This window comes from Protopterus annectens, chromosome 6.part0 (genome assembly GCF_019279795.1).
Source record: "Protopterus annectens isolate FY-2018-M chromosome 6.part0, PAN1.0, whole genome shotgun sequence".
Lineage (NCBI taxonomy): Eukaryota > Metazoa > Chordata > Ceratodontiformes > Protopteridae > Protopterus > Protopterus annectens.
In genome coordinates this window covers 1,104,169,091-1,104,185,883 of record NC_056737.1, presented here as the reverse complement: position 1 = coordinate 1,104,185,883, position 16,793 = coordinate 1,104,169,091, and the positions used below count along the sequence as shown (strand labels likewise).

General features: G+C 42.5%; 1 protein-coding gene across 1 annotated transcript in view; it reads left to right on the top strand.

Moving 5' to 3' along the window:
* TRIP11 (thyroid hormone receptor interactor 11) overlaps positions 1-16,793 on the top strand; it is a 1,664,886-nt gene that overhangs the window by 1,163,101 nt on the left and 484,992 nt on the right. Inside the window, exons 13-14 of the mRNA XM_044073627.1 lie at positions 6,476-6,669; positions 15,107-15,270. Of these exons, the coding sequence (XP_043929562.1) occupies positions 6,476-6,669; positions 15,107-15,270 (358 nt within the window). The remainder of the gene's footprint in view (positions 1-6,475; positions 6,670-15,106; positions 15,271-16,793) is intronic.

The window sequence follows — 16,793 nt, the reverse complement described above, 5'->3', positions numbered from 1 at the left end:
CCACCCCCATAGTGCCTTTTTTAGGCAAGGCTCAAATTCTAAACCTACCACCCTAGGAAACAAAAATGGGAAGAAACTGAGGGTAATGCTGCTCAATGCCTAAATCTCAAAATGCACGCACTCGAGGCCCTTCTCAGTATGGAGAACATCGATGTCTGTGCTGTAACTGAAACCTGGTTCAAGGCTCCTGAGAGCACCCCGGCACTATTAGGTTTTACCTCATATCATGCGTTCCGGCCCCAAAACCCGGACCACATCACAAAAGGAGGGGGTGTATCCATATTCATAAAGGATACTCACACCTCCAGGTTGGTGGCAACGCACGAAGCTTCGGAAACCATCCAGGTGCAACTAACCATAGGCAAAACTGCTCTACAAATTGTAGCATGCTACAGGCCACCCTCTCAAACTCAGGAACCCCACACAGCCTTCCTGAAGACACTGGAGGGTATAAATGTATCTCCAAACACCATCATATTGGGTGACTTCAACTACCCGAATATAGACTGGGAACATTACTCAAGCCCTAACTTTCTTTCTAGCCCAACGGTTCCTGGAGTTCATAAATTCAAATGCCATGGAACAGCTAGTCACTGTTCCCACGAGAGGAGAAAATATACTAGATCTCATTGTCACAAACATGGGGACAAAATGCTCCACACCGGAAGTATATCCCTCATTGGTGAGATCTGATCATAAACTAATCTCACTGGAAATCCACATCCCGCCCCCACCCCAAGCAAAAAAGACCATAGTGAAGAACTTCTCTAAAGCAAACTTCACACTACTCAAGACTGGTGTGTGGTATCCTTCAAGGCCCCTGAGCCAGAGGAGTCCACAACCCAAGCTGCGGAAGCCCTTACAAATGCCTTCTATGAACACCTCCAGGACTGCATGGATCAGGCAATCCCAAATAAAACCAAGACTCTTTCCACAAAGGGCAAATGTCCAGTCTGGTGGACCCCAGCCATTAACAAACTTTACAATAAGAGGAGAAAGCTATTACATGATAGAACAAAATCCATAAAAGGGAAGTCACCCCTGATCATTATTAGTAAAAAAATACGAGCACTCATAAAATCAACTAAGGCCAATTTTGAGAGAAAAATTGCCATGGATTCAAAGGACAATCATAAGGCCTTTTTCAGCTATGTTAGGAACCTGGGTGGAAACTCCCAGATATGCTCAGAATTAGTCCAAAATGATACAAAATCACTGAACCCACAGACATTGCCAACATACTGGCAGACAGATTCAGAGCAAACGTAACCCTCTCTCCCCCTAAAGGAGAGATAACTATCCCAGCCGAGTGTAGCCTCCTGGACATCTCAAATGCGCAGGTGAAAGCTGCTCTCTCTAAAGCTAAAAACACAGCATCAATGGGACCGGATGGTGTCCCCGGCTGTGTGCTACACGAGCTAAATGAGGAATTAAACCCGCACATAAGGCAGCTGTTTAATCTCAGCCTTACCACAGGATACGTGCCCAAGGAGTGGCGTACGGCAACTGTGGTCCCACTCCACAAAGGCGGTGCCTCTACGGACCCTGGTAATTACCGCCCCATAAGCTTAACAAGTCTAGTCTGCAAAGCTATGGAGAGGATCATAATGGAGCTCATAAACAAAGATATAGGGACTTGCAGACATTGGACCCGACCCAGTTTGGCTTTGTCAAGGGAAGATCATGCCTTTTGAACTTGGTTGACTTCTTGAAACAGTCACCAAGGCCATTGATGAGGAAAGGCAGTCCATACAGCCTACCTTGACCTTGCAAAGGCTTTCGACACAATACCCCACTCGGGTATTGTAGAAAAACTTACCAGCTTAAATGTAAACCCATATGTCACAAGATGGGTTGCAAACTGGCTTAAGGACAGAACCCACAGGGTTAGAGTTGCTGGCGCTGTGTCAGACTCCAAGCCGGTCACAAGTGGTGTCCCACAGGGCTCGGTCCTTGGCCCCTATTGTTTGGCATCTACTTCTCAGAAGTACAGGCCAACATGGGAGGACTTTGGCTGACAAAGTTTGCAGACGACTGCAAACTGGGCCATAGTGGAAAGTGCATCGGACACGGATATCCTTCAGAAGGGACTCACGGAAACAGATAGCTGGTGCCAGAGCCATGGCCTGAAGTTAAACGCCAAAAATGTATAGTCATACCCTTCGGGAAAAACAAGGTAACCCCAAGCTACCATATAGGTGGCAATCCACTAAGCACAGAAGAGGTTATCAGGGACCTGGGGACCCAGGTTGACAGTGGCCTTTCTTTTGACACTCACATTGCTAAAGTGGTTAGAAAGACCTTCTACATTGCCCACCTGATCATGAAGGGATTCACATCCAGATCTAGTGAGGTCATTGTTCCCCTGTACTCTTCACTTATCAGACCAATGATCGAGTACAATGCCCCATTCGGGATGTATCTCACCCGACATCTGCAGCAATTGGAGAGACCCCAAAAGTTCCTCACCAAAAGGATAAAGGGACTCCAAAATCTGTCATATGCTGCCAGATTGAAGAAACTCCAGCTCTATTCAGTCGCATACCGTCTGCTCAGAGGTGACATGTGCCTGACATACAAGGCCATGTCCAACCCGGAATTAATGGACATGCTCCACCTCAAAAAATCCAAATCCACCAAAACCACTAGAGCAAGCGACTTAAACCTTAACACGGATATAAATAGGACGTGCTGGAGGGATAGATTTATCACTCAGAGACTCCCTATGCTGTGGAATAAAATCCCGGTCCATGTGAGGCAGAGCACCTCGCTGACTCTTTTCAAGAGAAATCTAGACCTGTGGATGGGAGATCGTAGGTTTACCCCAGGAATCAACTCTGTGTCACTGCTGGACAGAGGCACAACAAACTAATGGGCACAGTATTTTTTCATATAAGGGGTGGCGTAAGCCACAATAATTTGGGCTAGGCTTATAAATGCCTTAGGGCAGATAGCCTAGTATAAACCTATGAACCTATATATATATATTTTTTTTTAATTAATTAATTTATTTATTTAACATTTGTTGACCGGAAAGTCCGACTAGGTTCCACAGAGCCTGTTTTCAGCGGTGGCCCGGGGAGAAATGCTCCAGATATATATATATATATATATATATATATATATATATATATGTATATATATATGTATATATATCTAATCTATATCTAAATATATCTATATATATGTATATATATATCTAATCTATATATATATATTTAATCTATATATATATATATATATATGTATGTATATATATATATATATATATATATATATCAAAGCACTTTACTATCTCAAAATACTGAAATCTCGATTTTCACTATCTTGTGCCAAAAGTGCAGTTGAGCGAAACTGCACTTGACCGAATTTGAAATGTCAGCTCTGCGGCTCTGCTGGCGCGCTATGTGGGATTTGCTGTGTTTTTAAGGTGCGGTGTCCTGTGGGATATGGTTTGCCTGCCATTGTGTGGATATGTCTGGAGATTCAGGTAAGTGTTGTTTTTTTAAGGGTTTTGGGTAGGGATTTGAGTGTATGTGAGTGTGTTGGGAAGTTTTAGGTGTAGGTTAGGGTAGATAGGTAAGAGTGTGTTTGTGTGTGTAAGTGTTGAGAGTGGTGGTGTTTGTACCTATGCGATGTGTGTTTGTGCAAGGGGAATGTAGAGTGTTTAGTGTTGGGTTTGGCATCTTTGTCTTTTTAGTGCGACCTCAGAGCTAGTATATATGGGGGGGGCGGGGGGGGCTTGCCCCCCTGTTTATATGTAGGGTGGGTGCATGTTTCTTTGTATTTTGTTGGTTTGTTGTAGTGTGGGGAGGAAGGTGGTATGTTTGCATGGTGGAGGGTGTATTTATAAGTCGAGATTTTGAATTTCGCGCTTTTAGGGTTTCGATATTGTGAATGTTCGGCTTTATAATTTCGAGATGCTGAAAATCAAGATTTCAGTTCAAGATTATAAAAGTGAATCCGTTATATATACACATTATATATATGTCTATGTATATATATTTATATATATATATATATATATATATATATATATATATATATGTATGTATGTATATATACACACACACACACACAGATCGATAGGTAGATATAGACATATGTTTATAAGCCCCATTAATCACCTTTCTTGTGTGAAGATCACCTCCATTTGGCCAGATACAAGTCTGTCTCACATACCCTTGTTGTTGCTTCTGCTTTTTACTGTCCACCTCACGATCATCTGCCACATAACCTCTCACATTCACTTGTCTCTAACATCCCTTTCAGCATTGACATGCACTGCAGTCTCCTCATACAGGACAAACACATACAGAAAGATGTATCAGATTATACTTTCCTCTCCACAGCAAAAAAAAAAAAAAAAAAAAAAAAAAAAACCCTTTCCAGACTCACCATTATGCCGTATGGTGGTAAATTTGGGTGTCCTTCCTCAGATTGCCAGGTGTGGTCTCTCCGCACCCACCATGTAACATCCTCTGCATCTCTATATGTTAGGACACTTCACTGGTGACTACTTTTTGGACACCTCTTCTAAACCTTTTGTATCTCATGTGGTGGTGTCCCACCATACACCCCCCTGTCTACAGTGCTATGGAAGTCTGCCCTGACTTGATGCCGTATACTTCAGGGGAGATCTGTCCCTGCACTTCAGCTTACAGACTTTCATTTCTCATTATCCATGGGAGGGATCCACCTACCTAAGTTAATTCCATGATGTTTTGACCGGGGTTTCACCTGTCTCTCTCTCTCTACTCCACCCTCTAAGCCTTCCTATTGCTTTGTGTATTTGCCTTCCTCCATATTCCTTTGCCCCACATTTTAGCCATGTACATTCTAGCTGTTTTCTCTGTCACGCAACAGCTGTGCCTCTCTTATATCATATTTAGTGTCACTGGGTGCAGCAGTTTGACAGCAGGTCTGTACGTGTCAGAGAATTGCTTACAGCACTAGATAAATCCTCACAGCTGACCTTTTTCCCTTTTTTCTGCAGGTTGTTGTTACTTGTAACTGTTTGTAGCACTAATGCTCCTGTTTGAGCTGTGACATTTGAAGATGCGTCTTATAAAACAGTGGGACTGCTTCCCGCATCTCTATTTACAAGACGTTTAAGTGATTATTGTTCCATCTTGACCTATTGTCAATATCTTCCTCCTAGGACCACAGCTCCCTGAATGCCACCTATATTTATTTATTGGCATTTGTTTACCAGGGTAGTCGAGCTCGGCTAAAAAGGCCCATGGCATTCGTTTACTTTTCTTGTTTTGGTATAACTAAACAACACCAACATCATCTCGACATGCTGAATCAGATGCTTCCTAAAGGTCTTCATCTTGAGCCTGAGGTCACCCACTGAAATTCATAGGCTGTCCAGCTCCCTATACAAACAAATCACGTAGCTTGGCTAGCACTAAATTTGTTTCCCCTCTGTATCCAAGCCATCACATAGCACTTTTGCCACTACTAAGCATGACTCCGGAACAGTTTGGGGAGGATTTCTTGTCAACGGTTTACCTTCAGTTCATGTTGTAATTAAGAAAAAATGGGGAATCATTGTTAGTCAGCAGCTCAAGCATCTTTGTCCAGGCTACACACACACACACACACACACACACACACACACACACACACACACACACACACACACACACACACACACACACAGACACACCCACAGATGCACTTTACCCTTCTGTTCATTAACTAGACGTACACCTGCCATAAATTTAAAAGAACCTTGCAGTGATCACAGAGTTATAGAAGCCTAATGGTTTGAGCACCTCTCTTAAGTGACTCTGAAAAATCTTTGGAACCTCCTCTGGAATGATAAATTGAGACAAAATGGCATGTTTACATTATGGCTTACACTAGTGGTAGATCCTCAAGGGAATCCACATTAAAAAGTTTGTCATTGCACATTCTCCCTTCATTTATAGTTAATTAGATCCTTATACGTTATTTGCAGTTCACAAAGTTTGGGGAAGTTCATCAACTTCTTTGCATCTGCATCAGTGGGTCATTCCTCATGGTACTCCTTCAGAAGAAGAGTTTGTTTTGGGGTTTGCCACATTGCCAGCTGTGTTATACATATCACAAGTGAGGTTACCAGTAGTGGAGGGGTCTTGTGTGCAGGACATGCTGAATACCTCTGCTTCTGCTCCACTTCAGATGGTACTTTCTAAGGATGGGGTTGCACCACCTAACATTCATCTTCCTAAGCACCCCTAAAAACTTGCTGTTAAGAAAACTTCTTGTGTAAAGTTTTTCTTCTCTTAGAAAATGTTCATCTTCTGCTTATGTAACACTTTAGTCTAGTACTAGTAGAAGTTGTTATTATAAAAGTAATTTTTGTGTGTAAAGTATTACTCATTTGTCACAGCAATAAATATTTGGGAGTCATGCATTAGGCAAAGAAATGGAATGTAATGAAAAAAGCTGTCAAATTGTTTTTCTTTTTGATTTTGTGTACCAGACCCAGCATTTACGTGAAAAAGAGCAACGCTTAAAGCAAGAGCTTGACCGCTTGCGCAGTCATCTTATTGAGATGGAAGACTCTTATACAAGGGAAGCTTTGGCAGCTGAGGACCGAGAGACGGAGTTAAGAAAGAAGGTCACCCAGCTGGATGAGAAGCTTATGTCTTCATCCACGGCAGTAGAAAATGCCAGGTAAGACTCATCTGATTTCACCAGTTGGCCTGGTACTGATGTATGTAATTGATTACAAAGTACAAATTTATTACAATGGCATGTGTGTGCATGCGCATGTGGTTTAATTAATTTATTTCATGGATCTTTCCTTAGCAGTAGGTCACACTAGTAAATGGAACTGGCTCAGAGCAATTAAGTAGATGTAGAACATATTAGTTAAATGATCGTATAATGAGCTTTCAGAAAACTGGCTTACTGTTTCAGCTTTAGATACAAAATGTATTTTTAATCCTGATTCATTATTATTAAATTATTGTTAATAGAAAAGTTGATTTGGTAGTTTGGTATATTCAGGCTATTGGCTTGTGTGAGCCTAGTTGCCTGCCAGAATGTCTGTACATTGTACTTTTAATTACCTATGTAAATGTAACCTGCAGTCCTAATCTCTTCAGGCAACCTTTTACATCTGTTTCTTTATTTGGTGTGCTATTATTTCATTTTTGTCGCCTAATTGTCTTTCCCGAAACACTTGACCAATGCATTTTTTTGTTTCTACTATACATTCATGATCCTTTCATGACCAAAGGCTGAGTGGGCATATATTGAATCCCCTCATATTGTTTTGAAGGTCTGTAAGTCAGCATTCCTTTTCGTATGCCTTCCCTCTGATTTAAATGTTCTCTCTCTGATTTTCATGGTTATGCATGTGCTGAATTCGCGCATTGTAAGTGATATTCTTTGGTTTGCAAAGGGACTGCGTAGGCCTGTCATATGCTTGCAGAATGTTATGTTGCTTCTTTGTAGACCTTATCAAGGTGCTCAGAAAAAGTTAGTTAGCCACAATAAGTGCCCCAGTAACTTTATTCTGTATTTCCGTTTTGTGTTTTTCTTTTTATTGTACCATTCTGTCATGTTTAATCATTAAATATTTAAATCTTTATCCGTCTTTATTGACAGATAATCTTTTCTGGACTTGGTTATTATTCATCGTACCCAGAAAGCATTGCAAATATTAACAGTATTCTTGCATCAAAACTGGGCAGGTCAGCTTTGTATCATTTGCATAGTTTGCTGTTTTACTTTGTCAGCTAAGTTTCCCTTGCATATGCTCTGTGTATTTCGACAGAGAAGAGATCTGTGTTGGTTGCTAGCATTTCTGTGTGTATTGTGACAGACAGGAGAACTGTGCTGGTTACTGGTATTTCTGTCTGCGTATTGTGACACAGAGAGGGACGCTGTAGTGGTTACTAGTATTTCTGTCTTTGTATTGTGAAACTGACAGGAGAGCTGTGCTGGTTACTGTTATTTCTGTCTGCGTATTGTGACACAGACAGGAGAGCTGTGCTGGCTACTGGTATTTCTGTATTCTGACAGACAGGGACGCTGTAGTGGTTGCTAGTATTTGTCTTTGTATTGTGACTCAAGAGAAGAGAGCTGTGCTGGTTATACTAGTTTATGTCCTTCCACATTACTGTTGCAGTATTCATCACCTCTGGGATCTCCTGCCAAGGGACAACCTAATGTCCAGCCAGCATGCCAAAGCCTTTATTACGTAGGGAGTATCTAACATCAGATGTATGCTCCCCAACCAAGTGTAGGGCATAAAGGTAACGTACATACAATCCCAACTCAGAACTTCATTGCCAGCAGTCTGAGCACCATTGTCATATGTCAGTCTGAATGCCCTTCACTTTCGCTGGCTATATCAAGCTATATCTTGCAGATAAGGACCTGTTCGGGTTCTTTTTTCTAACATTGTTCAGTCGGTTACATGTCATCCAAGAGAGGGAAATGTCATTGTGTGGGAAGCAGCTTCCCAAATAAAGACTGCCATGATAGGTGCTTGTTTTGCTTATTTGTGTCTTACGACCACAGCCAGTGTTTCATCTCTCAGGCCTTTGTTCTGAAGACCTTGCATAGCAGCCTTTCTTCACTTTTCATTTTCCTTGAGATCAGCTTCTCAAGCTTTTGAGCCAGAGTGCCATGACAGAATCCTCTCACCCAGAGGAGCAGCTGCCGCTTGAAGAGAAGGCCATGAAGTTTAGGCCTGAGCCTGCTGGTGTGCAGCTTCCACCAGATGACTCTTTGAGCTCACTGAGAATCCATAGGATAGCTGGGCATTACATTCAGTTTCTTCTACCACGACCTTCTTGGAAGATGGCACAGAACCTGCTTCTCGCTTGTCTGCCACAGATGTTGAGGGAGAACCATGGCTGGTTATTTCCGAGGAGCCCAGAAAGATTCCTCAGGTACTTGTTAAGGAAGATGTGCCAGGTACCTTAATGGAATCGAGGCAGGGGTCCAAACCTACGCATTTTGTCAGAGCAGATGCCCCAGTGGAAAAAAGGCGGAAGACTAAGCCTATGTGATGTCCAGCTCTGAAGGATCCACAATGTGAATGGCAGGACTTACTCAAGGTTTGTTCAATACCTTGATGGCACTGAAGCCTCATAATGGGGTTTTGGTTCCTTCATCTCCTTGGTCCTGTACTCCTAAAAGGGCTAGAGACCCGGATACTTTGGATGAGGATTTAGATTTTGAGGCTGACTCCCTAGCCTATTCCCCTTAAGTTGCCTTCGCTTGAGAGTTGGCTGTGAGGAGGGGGAATCTTATAAGTCCTGATTCACCTTTAGAGGAGCTTTCTTTTGATGATACAGACCTGCATATGATGGAGCATGTCAAATGGGACTCCTCCCAAGTATTAGATGTCCAGAAGAGATACGAGTTGCTACAGATGGGACTCTTCCTTCTGCTGTCCCTCGTGTGTTGGCTGCTGTATTAGATACTTTCTCTTCTACTTCCCTGACATCAGGTTTTTAGCTTTGAGCTTCTGAAGAACCTGACAGGTTCTATAAGGTTCTGAATGCCAGCAAGTTCTTGTACAAGTGCCCTTCCTCTGATCCTGTAGTGATTTCTGTATCTACTGGTAAGCCTTCTGGGCTGTTGCCTTCTTCCAGGCTTCTTCCTTCAGATAAGCACAGTTGAGCCATGGAAAGGTTTGGTAAAAATGGTATACACCTAGAGTACTTTTGCCTTCAAGGCCATCAGTTAGCAGACTCGCATGGCACAGTATGTCCGGCCTTTTGTTTCCCAGATTGGGAAGGTTATTTCAGATATGCCTAGCTGAGGGTAAGACTTCATTGCTCTCCTTGCCCATTTCCACCTTGCAGGTTGCCCTTCACTCTGCCAAATGTAGCTCCATCTTCCTGGGCTGCTGCCTCTGCCTGTGTGGAAGGGTTCTGTTCCTGACTTCACCTTCAGACTTTGCCAGAAGATATCAAAGCAAAACTTCTGTAGTGCTGTGGCTGATCTTTTCAAGAAATTACAGGATGAAGGAAAGGTCCTGAAAGATTTGAAGCAGATCTGTCTCCCCTCTTCCCAAGTTTCAGAGGAACTGTCCTAGTAAGACTGCCTTTTTTGTTTAGTTAGCCAGACAATCTTCTAAAGGTAAGAAGGTTCCCAGGCATGTTTTTATTGATAAGCCTACTCAAATGCCCAGGCCACGGAAGCACTCCTTTCCAGACAAGTCTTCAGTCATTTGACTGTCTGCCCTCCCTTCCTCTTGGCCAGGTTCTCTTGTCCCTCAGACTTTCTTTTCCTTTCCCATTTTGAAAGGTTATTACCGCGGGTACCTGGCTTGTCTCCATTATTTGGCAGTGTTAGTTATGACCTGGAACACCCTTTCCTCTTTTTTCCAGTATTCTCCAACCACCTGCAGAACAGCTTCCTCATTTTCCAGGAGTGTTGCAGGGTCTGCTGGACCAAGGTACCATTCATCCAGTTCTGCAGGCAGAGAGGGGTTTGGGCTTTTATTCCAGGATGTTTGTGGTTCCTAGAAGGGGGGGGTGGGTTCTTGGAGACCTGCCCTAGATCATTCGTTTCTGAACACCTTTCTCATAGTGCCTTCCTTCTGAAAGTTTTCTCTTCATACTGTTTCCTCTTTTGTTTCTCAGGCCTTTCTGGCTTCCTTGGATCTGAAGGACTCTTATCTTGACATCCCTATCCACCCTCTATTCAGGAAATATTTGCATTTCTCTGTTTGTTCTTGTCATTTTCAGTTCTCTGCTTTGCCCTTAGTGCTTTCATCTGCCCCAAGGGTGTTCACCAAATGTCTAGCTCCTATTGTCACCTTTTGCAGGCTTCAGGGCATTCCAGATATTTCCTTATCTAGATGACCTCTTGCTTTAGGCTCCATCTCATTCAAAGCTGGTGTAGGATCTTCATTTACCTTGCTTCTATTGCACAGCCTGGGGGTTCGCTGTCAACCTTCAAAAGTTTATATTGACTCCCATCTCAGAACCACAGTTTCTAGGCTACAGGTTGCAGACTGTCCTTGTCTCCAAGGTTTTGTCCATCACAAATTTTCTGTCCATGCTTCCCCTGTTCTTTGCTCCAGCCAGGGAGGTTCTCAGGGTTCTAGGTTCATGGCCTCCACTGTCCTCATGCTCCCGTAGGCCATTCTGTATATGAGGAAGTTTCAGTGATACCTGAAATTAGTCTGGCTTCAACATCTTCACCCACTGGACCATCTCATTCCTCTGCTCCCTTGTCTGAATTTGGAATTTCAGTGGTGGATTTGTCAGCTCTCTCTCACTCTAGGTGTCCCTTTCCACACTCCTCAGCTGTCTCAGGAGCCTCTTTAGAGATGCAGCATAGCTGGGGGTGGGAGCCACTTGAGGCACCCTGAAGGTACAGGATCTTTGGTCCCCTCAGCAGAGGATGGATCACATCAACATCAAGGAAATGCTGGCTTTCATTCTGGCCCTTCTAGCTTTCCATGCACTTTGGGTCCCGAGTCCCTTGAAGGTTTTTACGGACACTACCGCAGTTATGTGGTACATCACAAACAAGGGGGAACAAGGTCCCACATTCTTTGAAGACTGGCCCTTCATGCATGGGAAATAGCCACCTATCTGCAGATCACCCAACAGGCAGTCTATATACCTTCAGAGCTCAATCTTGTGGCAGATTTTCCCAGGAAGTCCAGGACACGGCCTCATGAATAGGTGCTTCACAGGGATGTGTTTCAAGATGTAGTTCATTGGTGGGGTATTCCTCAAGCAGATCTTTTTGCCTCCCCTTGAACAGGCAACTCCCTCAGTTCTGTTCCAGAGTCCCAAGTAATTTGGCTTGGGAAGTGTGTGCCATGTCTTTCTCATGAAAGAGAATGTCCTGTATGCCTTTCCTCCCCCTTCTCTTCTTCTAAGGGACCTTCACAAAATCAAGAGGGACTCTCTGGAAATCTTGTTGGTGACTCCCTTTTGGCAGAGACAGCACCTATTCCCTTTCTTATTCCCAGGGCAATCATCACAAGTTACCTCACCACATGGATTTGCTGTCACAGGACAAAGGCAGTCTCCTTCACCCTCATTTGTCCACTCTTCAGCTGACACTTTGGTTGAAGGTTTTGATTCCTTTCCGACACCAGTTTTCTAAGGATGTGCTTAAGGGCCTGCACAAGGCCAGGAAACCCAGCACCAGAAAAATTGTATATGTCCAAATAGAAAATATTTTTTGTTTGGTGTCAAACTTTGCCAGAACCCCTTTTTCAGTGAAAGTCCATTTGTCAGCCATTTTTTCCCCATCTGCCACTTACTCCTCCTTTGGCCTCTGGGTTTGAGGTCAAGCAGTTTCTTAAAAGCATCCTTCATGTTAGACCCCCAAGAAAACCCATTCCTCCTCCTTGGGATCTTAATTTAGTCACGTTATTTTGGTTGCATTAACCTCTGCCAGAAGGGTATCTGAGCTATAGGCCTTGATTGACAGTCCCTCCTTTTTGGTATTTTCACAGTGACTGGGTGTCTCTCCATATGAATCCTTGTTTTATGGCCCAAGTGTTTGAGCTGTCCCTTAATCAGTCTATCTGGCTTCCTTCTTTTTTTCCCTTCTTCGCAATCTGCTAGTCAAAAGGATTTGCATAGACAGCTCAGATGTTATTTAGACAAAACTAAAGCCATTTGTTAATCTGTTCAGCTTTTTGTTTTGTTTCATACCAAGAAATTGGGTTTGGCTGTTTGTAAGCAAACCATCTCCTCCTGCATTTCCAAGGCCATTTCTTTTTATTTTCATGATAAGAAATTGTCTGCTTCCATGAGGACTCATTCTAATGGAGCAATGGAATCTTCGGGGACTTTCTTCAAAGGGTTGGACACAAACATTACAAACTGGATGTCATTTTCAGGGCCAGGGCAGGTTTTGCCAGGGCCATTCTGCATGGATTTGTGGAGGGCTGTAAATTGCCTTCCTTCTCCCTGCCTTCACTGTAGCTTTCGTACACTCCCAGAGGTGATGAGTGCTGCAGTAGTGATATGGAAGGGCATACTACAGTTAAATAAAATCTTTCCATAAGAGTAGCTGTTCTCATTTTCACTGTTGTAGTATTTCACCCCCTCCTTCGTGCTCCCTTTTCTCTTCCTTTTGCTTGGGTGGTATTTTTGTACTGGCCAAAAGGTTCTTCTCCTTATCTTCCTTTATTCCCCTTTTCTGGATGGGCATGTCCTGCTTTCCATTGGGGGTCCTAGTTCTCCTAGACTACCTCAGTTCTGAGTTGGGAGGGTATATACATCACCTTTATGCCATCCGCTTGTGCGAGGAGCATGCGTCTGACATACGCTTCCTAGCTAATAAAGGCTTTGGTATGCTGGCTGGAAGTTGGGCTGTCCTTGGCAGGAGATTCCAGAGTTGATATGTACTGTAACAGTGAAAAGGACGTCTACTTTTATGGTAAGGTTGTGCACAACTGTACTTTCTTTGAGTTTATTGTGACAGAGAGAGCCCTTCTGGTTACTAGTATTTCTGTCTGTGGATTGTGACACAGACAAGAGAGATGTGCTTGTTACTGGTATTTCAGTTTGTGTCTTGTGACACAGAGAGGGCAGCTATACTGGTTAATAGTATTTCCATCAAGTGTATTGTGACACAGAGAGGAAGGGGCATAGCCTTTATGTGAATTCGGGAAGAAGTTTTGTAAGAATCAAAAATGGCTTAAATTTATTCTGAGTGGGCCCATTGCAGTGCCAATAGAGTGGGGGTCTCCTTTCTCATTGTCCGGGTGTGGGAGATTGTTTTGCTGTTATGTTTTTGTGTTTGGGAGTGCATGTACCTTCCTTTGATACAGTGTGGCATCCCAGTGTCCTCAGTGCATAACAAGAATAATGTTCCTTCTGCAATGAATGCCACTTTCTTGCCAGTCGTATTATTTAGATAGTCATAATGTATTAAAAAATGTCCAAGTTCAGTACTAGAACATAAAGCCACTGTGTATGTTTTTTGTACACTTATCATATTTGCACAAACCAAGACATAGAAATTTATACTAAGTGCTGGGGCTCTAGTTTTATTATTTGAAGGAGGCATTGTGCGAAATTTTTGTCTTAGCTAATGCTTTTAGGCTTTCATTGATTGAAGTTGGCCATGTTGTAAATTGGCCCATGTGTAATTTTCATGACTCTGGAGAGGCCCAAGTTAAGGGTGGGGAGGGGAGATGAGCATTTGGCTAAAACCTCAGCGTCATTCCAAGTTCCATCATCTTAGTGACAGCTTCTGAGCCTTTTCTGTTGGTGAGTTTCCCCTTCTGTTAAGTGTTTAGGCTTCTGCAGTTGTCTGAGGACAACCACAAATAACACCAGAGATGTAGCAGTCAAAACACTCACTCTTAGAGACAGCAGCTTAGAGATGGGTGTCACCTCCATGATTAAGAGCACCAGTGACTGCCTTAGCATAAAATGGGCTTTAGCATTTTTAAGCAAGTTCCCCGTTGTGAGCTCACTCTGAAGAAATTTACCCCCCCCCCCCAGGTTGATATTAACTCTGTCACAGACTAAGATTATTTCTGAAGGCCTCTCATCTGACTTTCAGTTTTCTCACTGTGTTGAGTTGTGTAACATATATATATATTTTTTTACTTAAAATTATCAAATGGGTGAACAAGCCCATGATGCAATAGTATTTCCTGATGCTGGATTCCGACTCCTGCATTGTCCATGAACCCTCTGTCTCCTCTACTGTACATTATTGCCGTAACAGTGTTCTGTTTCCCCGTGCCTAACAAAACAAGCAGCATTTTGTTTGTGTTTTTTTTGAAGTGCTAGTCAATGAAAATGCACAATGTCCTTCTGTTAAGAGTCTTCATAAGTGTGGGAATTTTGAGCAGATTTGACTGTACTAGTACTGAACTCAATGTTATAGGAAACTAGGAAAGAAGGAAGATCCTACTACATTCTGTAGAACAGGCAGTGTGTGAAAGAAGTCAGACCCTCGACCGATCAAGCTACAACACAGTATTGTATGCTTTCAGAGAAGATCAATGGCGGAAAGAGTTGCTTAAGTTATTCTGTGTCTGTCCATTTCTCAGCAGCATTGCGTTCATTTTTGTAAAATAAATGCTATATTTTTTTATTAAATGGTATTCTTGGTAAATAAATTAGGATGATACTTAGTGTGTCTCCTTCCTCAGTCACCAGGCTAGTCTGCAGGTAGAATCCTTGCAGGAACAGCTCCGAGTTATTGCCAGACAAAGAGATGATGCGGTCCTCCAGTTGAATACCTCACAAGAGCAAGTGAAGCAGTATGCATTGTCACTGGCCAATCTGCAGATGGTGTTGGAGCAATTCCAGCAAGGTAAGTCCGAGCAAAGGAGACCCTGCATGCAATGATATTATTATTTTATAATGATCTGATCTGCATATGAGAATTTGAATACTGTTTGTTTGTCATTAGTAACTTCCAGTTATGATGCTGTATTGTAAAAACATTCCCCAGTCTTTCCTGTATCTTTTGTATTATTTTTCAGTAAAAGAATTTTACATAGAAAGCTGTTGGTATGTGCAGTTTGGAGATGTGATGGAAAAATGTAACTAATTACCAAGATCTGGTGAAAAATAGGAAAGGAGTTCAGTTTGTCAAAGATGTTGACCATGAAGGCAGACAAAATGGTGATCAGTGGCCAGGTAATGGGGTTAATAAAAGCCAACAGGAGGAATAATAGGGAAGAGCAGTTGTAGATGCATCGTGAGTTCATGACTTCTAAAGGGGAGATTAATGGAGTGAGTGCACAGCTTACCGTCTAGACAAGTGACGTCATGAAGCTCATTGATGGTGGGTTCTATTAAGGAGATGCAAAAGGAGAATCATGCTTTAAATGGAAAAATGTGCATGTTTTACAGCAGATACTGTTGTTTCATGAAAAGCAGCTGTGATTTTGAAGAGAGAACTCAGAAAAAAATATTCAAATTATAGGCATGATGGAAAAGGAAGGAGGACAGGACTGTGTGGCATTGTCCAGGATAACTTGATCAGGTGGAGTGGTTTGCATTTTGGACCGATTGTTTGTTCTTGGTGAAACAGGGTGACAGGACAGCCAGTGCATGTGCTGGTGAGATGCGTTGCTTAGAAGATAAAATATCTGAGGTTATCTTTCATTTGGCATCCAATGAAGATCTGTAAGACTGAAGATAAGAATGTGCTGTTTAGAAAGGAAATAATTTACTTCCTAGATGACAGTGCAGTTTCTGATATCTATGAAAGAATGTCATACAGTTTGGGGGTTGGTATAATGGTTAAGGTATTTATCTCAGAAACATAAGATACAGAGTTTGATTCTAACTTCTGAGGGAAATTGGCTAGGCTTAAAATGGCCCACAAGGACAGCTAGCCTAGTGCTTGCTTATGAACCTTCATGCATCTAGCCGCCATTATTTCTTTGTGAAATGCTTATCCATTCTCTTTCCCCAATCCTTTCTAACCTCCTCTGATCTGCTCTTATGCAGTATTTTACATGCTGTTGTAATTATTCATGTTTAATGGCAGCTTCTGTTCTACGTTCTACTAAAAACTCTACCAGTATTGGTCTTTCATTTAGGACCCCCTATTTCTTTCTCTTTGACTATACTCTGATGTCAGTCCTTGATAAGGGAAGGCAATCTCTAACCACCTGTAGTCCCAATAAATTTTTGGCGTCTTCCCATTTTATTACCTTTCCCTCTCTAGTTATTTGCTTCCCAGTACCTTCCTAACCAGTTTTATCCAGTAAATTCCATCCCCCTCTTGCCTATTGTCTGTATCCATAATTGTAGTCACCCTATCGGCAGAATCTCCTTTCTCCGTTCCCGTGTTTTGGCTTGGTTCTTAGAATACTTTCTGAT